We start from the raw sequence: 7433 nt of genomic DNA on the forward strand, positions 1-7433 counted from the left end.
TGACTTGTAGTTTGGAACATTTATACGATGGATTCGAACTCATTATAAGGTTTACAGAAAACATACAGATAGATGAATGATTATTTATTCAATTTCATATTTTCAATTTTTAAAAATTAATTATTCTTTGATTCAAAAAAAAAACTCATTCAAATTAGTTATTTTTTTTCATTTTATCAAATAATTCAACTTGATTTTTTTTTTTTTTATCCTTTTTTTCCGAGGAGTTGCGGAATCCAAGTTACGGATTCGCGCCAGTCATACGGGCTAGCGCGGATGTGGGACTCCAGGGTGGCCTACCCACTAAACCGCCACCTCCTGTGCAACGCTCCCAGCCAGGGACTATGGTGATATTACTTCTAGCTGGGAGCTCTGTCGGTGTGTTTTGTCAGTCTGTCCGTCCGTCCGTCCCGTGCAGGCAGTCCGTCAGTTACGTTACGTCAGGCAGCCGTCCGCGTTCTTACGTCGTAGGATTGTCTCTGTGTAGGTGGCAACAAGTTGCCACCTTTCTGTACTATGGAGCATCACCCCGACAACGTTGTCGGGAGTCGTTGTCGCAGTACGTACAGTTGGGCGTCCGTACGCGGTTCAGGTTGTCTAGGTAGCGTCTGAAGTATCCGTGGCCCGTCAGAAGCTGGGTGACGTAAAAATTCACATCCCCAAACCCCCTCTGGATCCACGGTCTCAGGTCCTTGATGAGTCGTCACGTCCAGTTTCCCGTTGTTTCTTCCGTCAACCATTCCTGCCACGTCTGTATCGTCGCGTCTCTTTCCGTCGTTGCCGCGTCCCGTCGGGTCACGTCCGCGTCTCTTCCGTAGACCCTCTTGCGCTCGAACGCGAAAAGGTCTATGGGAATCACGCCTGCCACCACCAGAACGGCCTGTGCTGAGACCGTCCGATAGGAACAAGCGATCCTCAACGCGCTTCGTCTCTGTACCGTCGTCATTGTGTGACAGTATTTCTTAGTCTTCAGGGAGTCTGCCCAGATCTCCGCACCGTAGAGGAGGATCGAGTTCACCGTCGACATCAGAAGTCTCCGTTTCCCTGGTCTCGTTCCGTTCGTGTTTGCCATCAGGCGGCTTAGGGATGCTATCCTTTCAGCTGCCTTCTGAGCCGTTCGTCGTATGTGAGGCTAGAAGGTCATCTTTGTATCCAGGGTCACCCCCAGGTACTTGACTTCCCCTCTGGTCTCGATCTCGTCCGTCCCGACCGTCATGCGTAATGTTGTCGATATCCGTCTCCTGGTGAGAAGCACCAGTTTTGTCTTTTCCGTCGCGAGTTGCAGTCCGTGGTCAGTCATCCACCGTCCGACTCGTCTCATTGTCTGGTTCAGTGCGTATTGTGCCAGATCTGGAGTTCGTTCGACTATCACTGCCGCCACGTCGTCAGCGTAAGCGACCAGGCGAACGCTGAGTGGGAGCTCCAGTCTGAGCAGGCTGTCGTATATCCCGTTCCAAAAGTCGGGTCCTAGTATGGAACCTTGAGCGACCCCCGCGGTAATCTGTCGCGTCACTTGGCCTTCGGTCGTTTCGTACGTCAGTCGTCTGTTCCGAAGGTAGTCTTCAACAACTCGGAGCAAGTAAGGCGGGACCCCGAAGTCGCCTCTCAGCGACCCTAGGATATCCACCCGCCTGGCCGAATTGAAGGCGTTCTTAACGTCAAGTGTCACCAGCAGCGCGACGGGTCGCACAGCGTGGCAATGTCTGTCTGTCGACCGGAAGGAGTGAACCACCTCTTGGATCGCTCCAATCGTTGATCGACCCCTCCGGAAGCCGAACTGCTGGTCAGAGAGGCCTCCGCCGTCCTGTATCGCGTCCGTAAGTCGTGGTCGCAGAAGCTGTTCGTACAGTTTCCCAGTCGTGTCCAGTAAGCTCAGCGGCCGGTAGGCCGACGGCGTGCTGGGGTCACCCTTACCCTTTGGGATAAGGACCAACCTCGCCACCTTCCACCGGTCGCTGAATGTCCCTGTCGTGAGGCACGTCTTGTAGAGGTCGAGAAGTATCTCTGGCCTCAGGCTCGCCATCAGCCGAAGAACCTCCGCCGGTACCCCGTCCGGTCATGGCGCCTCACCCCTCTTCATTGCTTTGGTCGCTCCGACGAGCTCCTCGGCGGTGAAGACGGGGGGCGCCGCCGTCTCGTCGTCGTTCGTCGCGTCCGTACACGTCGGGTGCGTCGGGAACAGTCCGTCGACGATCCGTCGTGCGGTTTCAGCATCCTTGAGTTCTGGCGGAATCCGGGCCCCCAGCCTACCGGTCACAATCTTGTAACCAGCACCCCAGGGGTCGCGGTCCACCTCTTGGCAGAGCTTCTTCCAGCATCGCGTCTTGCTGTCTCTGATGACGTAAGTCAGTCGTTTCCGTTCAGTCTTGTACTCAGCCTGAAGGGTTTCCCTTTCGGGTCTCCCTCCAGCCCTCGTAACCCGTCGTCGTTTTGCCAGGCAACTCTTCCGTAGCTCGGCTATCTCGTCCGTCCAACAGTATTGTGGTGGTCTGTTACGTCCGTACCGTCGTTTTGGCATTGTGTTGTCGCACAGCCGCGTCGTCAGTTTGGCCGTCTCGTCCGCTAGTCTTTCCGCCCTTTGCTGGCCAGTCAGCTCTGAGGGGACGTCGGTAATTGGGGCCGGCGCTGCCGCCAGCTCCGCCGAGAACTTCAGTACGTCGAGTTTGTCTACGTTCCATCGCGGGGGGTGCCGGGTCGTCGTCCGTGTCGTCCTTGTCTCTCCCGCCACTTCGAAGGCGATGTACTGATGATCGCTAGCCGTGTAGCCCTCGAGCACCCGCCACCGCCCTATCCGTGGCAGAGTCCTGTCCGTCGTCATCGTTACGTCCGGGATGGAGTCTCCAAATCCCGGCCGTCTGTACGTTGGTACGTCTCCTGTGTTTGCCACCACTAGGTCCAGCCTTGCGGCCATCTCCAGCAGCAGCCGTCCGCGTCTGTTCGTTGCCGTCATGCCCTACTCGACCGCCCTCGCGTTGAGGTCCCCCGCGACCACGAGGTCGCCGGGCAGGTCCCTGAGTCTGTCCTCGAGGAGCGCAACCTTCGCCCGGAACTCCGCCGCAGCGCAGTTTGGGGTCAGGTAGACGCTGACGCAAGCGACAGCGCCCACCCTAGCCCAGACGTAGTCGTCCCCGACGCCACGAGCGGTTATCCGGGCTCGGGCAGCGCCCCTCACCCAGATAGCCGCTGTCTTGGTCTCGTTCGTAATCCAATCCTGCGTTTGTCGCACCCTGTACGGCTCGCACAGGATCAGAATGTCGGCGTCTTGTTCGTCTGCTATCTGTGGTAGTAGCATGTCTGCTGTCCTACTGCGGTTCAGGTTGCCCTGAACTATCCTGTCCGTCTTCCGGCCTGCTTCTTGCACTCCTCCAGCGCAAGCCGGTACACCGCGCACCTCCCGGAGCCCGCGAGATGCGCCGCATCGCCGTGTTCCGCCTCGGCGCACAGTGGGTAGGCCGGTCTGTTCTTACAGTCCGTGGCGTACTGTCCTGTCTCGCCACATTTCCTGCAGCACTTCGTCCGGTCTGTATTTTTACATTTTGCCTTAGTGTGCCCGTATCCCAGGCACTTGTGGCATTTCGTCACCGTCAGTCGTGGTCGGACGCGGCAAGCTACCCATCCAATCCCGATCCGTCCCCGGCCGAGCAGCGCTCTGGCTTCCTGCGACTCCAGGTCGCATACGGCCATAAACTGCTCCGCCCGGTTCGGGCCGAAGATGTGGACCCCAAAGTCCGCGTCTCGTCCCGTCTCTCGTCGCAGTGCCTGTATCACGTCTTGTCTGGTCGTGACACAGTCAAGATCCATGATCTCCAGTTGAACCCTGGAGGTCCCGGTCCTGACGTTGCCTGCGTGGCCGACCGCGTCCTGCAGGACGCGTCGGAAGTCGTCTCGTCCGTTGGCGTCTGTCTTTATCTTCAGAAGACACAGACCATTCTTCGTCTTCTGAGAGTCGTCACTTCAACATGACTCTTCGCAGGGTCGACCGTGGTCCGTATCTTCCTTTCGATGTCGGAGTACGTCGTGTCGTTCCCGGGTTTGACGAGCACCGCCGTCCCCGAATGTTTGGGAGCCGCTCTGCGCCCCTCAGCCTCGGCTGTCGTGTCCGTCGTCGCGTTCGTCCCGTCCGTCCGCGTCTTCCGTTTCTTCTTTTCCTTTCTTGTCCTTGTCACTGTCTGCCAGTCAGCGACCGGTTCCACAACCGTTGCCCTCTTCTGAGAGGATTCCGGAGTGGTTCCAGTCGCCTCCCGTTTCCGTTTCGTCCGCGGAGTGTTTTATGTCCGTTGTTCAGTCTCAACGTCCGTCTCCGTCGTCTCGTTGTCCGTCTTGTGGTCCTCCGGGGCTGCTTTAGCGCGCCTGTTAAGCGCGACGTCGGCAGCCTCGAGAATAGTCTTGATGCCCAGTTTAACGGACATGTAACTTATGTTTTTTTGGATGGCCGCTGCCTCGGCTATCCTTGTCGCCGTACTGTGAATTAGTAACAATACGTCCGTCAGGTCCATATCGTCCGTGATTCGTGTCTTTGTGCCGATCGTGGATACAGCGGAAGCACAACTCCCTCCGCTGCCCGTGCTCGACACGCTGTCCATCCTGTCTCGTCGTTGGAGTCCCAGTGTCGTCCTGTCCGCTGTTCCAGTTTTCGTGTCCGCTGTCTTTGTTGCCGTCTTTGTCACCTGGTCTTTGCACAATTTGCGGCCCTCAGAATCCATGCCGCTGCCATGAGCCACCGGGGCTTTCAAATAAAGAATTAACATTAAATTTTAATCAAAATTGATTAGAATTTTATAAAAGAAGAATAATTATAATTTTTATAAAAAATTTTTATATATTTATAGATTCATTAATTTTTTATTTTAATAATATTTCAAATTTGTTCTTATTATTTGCTTTTTTATTTTTTTATTATTTATTAATATTATAAATGTTTAAATAGCTTGAAATTAAAAGTATATTATGAAAGATAATATGATGATTTATTTGAATCTTCAAACATTTAATTTATAAAATTTAATAATTTATTTTTACAATGAAAATGTAATGTTTTTATAAACTATGTAAATGAGAAATATAAATGAATTTTGATTATTTAATAAAAAGTTAGAAGCTTTTTTATTTTATATTTCTATTTAATTGGAATTTATATTCATTTTGATTATTAACAATAACAAGCCTCTTTTTGGCTTCAATTAATTCTAATATAAATTATTTAAGATAAATTAATCAATATTAATAATTTTTGAATGCAGATCAAATGTTATATTTAACTATTATCCTATAAAGTAGAGTTATTAATATGTATGTAATATTTATTGATTCCCTTGGGGTTACAAGGACTTCCCTTTTCCTCTTCCTTTACAATATTTTTACATGTTTTCTTAACCCATTCTTACCCTATTCTTCCTACCTTATCCTTACTTAATTTCTAATTGCCTGTGCCCTGTGCCATTGCCTTGCCATTCCCTTACTTTCCCTCTTATCCTTTTCTTATTTTTTATCCTTATCTTTACTTAACCTTATCCCATTTTACCTTATTCTATTCCCTAAATCGTCCTTATCCTAATCGACTTCCATTTCCCATTCATCTTTCACTCTTTCATTCTCTTGTACATCCCTGATCCTTTCTAATTCTCTCATCGAGACTTCTCCCACCCCCTCCTCACCTAACATCTTCCTCACCACCTCCTGCCAGCTTTCCTCCCTTCTATCCCAGCCTACGCACCTTTCCCATACGTGCTCCCATGTTTCCTCCTCCCCCCCGCACACCCTACACCTTCTCTTTTCCTCTTCTTCCCAGTACCTTGCCTCCTTCATCTCGCTTCCTAATCCAAATCTTGCCACCCTTATCCACCTGCTTTTTCCCCATCCCTTTCCCAGATATCCTGGTATCCCTTCTCCTTTCACTAGCCTGTACCATCTGTTCTACCTCGATTCCCTTATTTTCTCCCACCTCTCTTTTCTCTGTTCTTCCCTCTCTCTCTCCTCTATTTCCCTCAACTCCATCTCGCCCCTCCCCCTTCTCGCGACTACCTCTCTACTCTCTGCTCCCCTTTTCGCAAAGAAACTTTCCCTTTCTCTTTCCCACCTCGATTCCTGCCTCCCAGCTTCTGCCTTGTCCCTTATCTCTTCCCAGCATCTCCTAGCTAACTCGCTACCCTCCCCTCTCTCCAGCTTCCTTTCAAAATTCCATGCCCTTCTCCCTGTCCTAATACTTAGCTTCTCCCTCTGTAGTTCCTCCCTTACTAGATATCCCGGTGTTCTCCCATCCACTCCTAATGTCCATCTCAAAAAACTATCCTGTACCGCCTCGACCGCCCTCCACTCCCTCCACCCCCATATCTCCGATGCATACTCTAATACCGTCCATACTAGCCTGTCAAATAACCAAATCCTTTTTTCCCAATCCCCCCCCAACCCTTTTCCCTCTCCCCATTTCCTCTTCTAAGTCCGCCAGCAGCAGGTTGAACACATGCGGACTGAGCGGACATCCCTGCCTTACCCCCCTCGCTGTTCAGAACGCCTCTCCTACCTTTCCCCCGCTCCTTACTCGACTCTTTGTTTCCTTGTAAATTTCCTCTATCCTTACCCTTAGCCCTTCCCTCACCCCTCTCCTTTCCGTAGTCTCTCACAGCACATTCCTGTTCACTGAATCTAAAGCCGCTTTCAGGTCCACAAAGAACGCCACCATCTTTCCCTTATCCTTTCCCACCTGCCTATTGATTAAGTAATTACGTACATATATATTGTCAATTGTACCCATGCCTTTTCTGAAACCCGTTTGGTTTTGCGGTATCAAGCCCTTTTCCTCTACCTCTCTTTCTAACCTATCCGCTGATGCCATCGCATACACCTTATATAGAGTTGGCATCAAAGTCACCCCCCTATACTCTTCTACCCTTTTCCCCTCCCCCTTCTTAACTATCGGCGCTATCAATCCCTCCCTCCAATCCTCTGGCCAGCCCTCCCCCACCCAAACTCTGTTACATGTTTTCCATATCCACTGCTCCATTTCTTCCCCCCCATACCTCAATACCTCGCTAACTATTCCATCCCCCCCTGGTGCCTTTCCATCCCTCAGCTTTCCTATCACCTTTTTAATCTCTTCCCTCTGCAGCTCCCCTTCCCCGTCCCCCTTCCTATTTACCGTCGCCCCGCCTTCTGTTACCTTGCTTTCTACCCCGCCTAATAATCCCATGAAATACTCCCTACACTCCTGATCTCCTATTTCTTCATTCACCCTCTTCCACTCCTTTCTTTCCCTATTAACTATCTCCCATACCTTGCTTTCTGTCCTTGCTTTCGCTACTTCTTTTATGAATCCCTCATTTTCTTTCTTTTTCCTCTCCTCGCATAGCCGATTATATTCCCTTCTTTCCTTTCTATACGCGTCCCCTTCCCCCTCCCCCTTTCTCAATTTCCTTAGACTCTGCCTAACTTCCACT

General features: G+C 51.1%; 1 protein-coding gene across 1 annotated transcript; it reads right to left on the reverse strand.

The window, feature by feature from the left end:
• Positions 1–703: 703 nt before the first annotated feature.
• LOC124184890 lies at positions 704–1072 on the reverse strand. Its single transcript, XM_046575065.1, has one exon. It carries the CDS (start codon positions 1070–1072, stop codon positions 704–706), a length of 369 nt encoding a protein of 122 aa, XP_046431021.1.
• Between the last annotated feature and the right edge of the window lie 6361 nt (positions 1073–7433).

Source organism: Neodiprion fabricii, chromosome 6 (genome assembly GCF_021155785.1).
Source record: "Neodiprion fabricii isolate iyNeoFabr1 chromosome 6, iyNeoFabr1.1, whole genome shotgun sequence".
Lineage (NCBI taxonomy): Eukaryota > Metazoa > Arthropoda > Insecta > Hymenoptera > Diprionidae > Neodiprion > Neodiprion fabricii.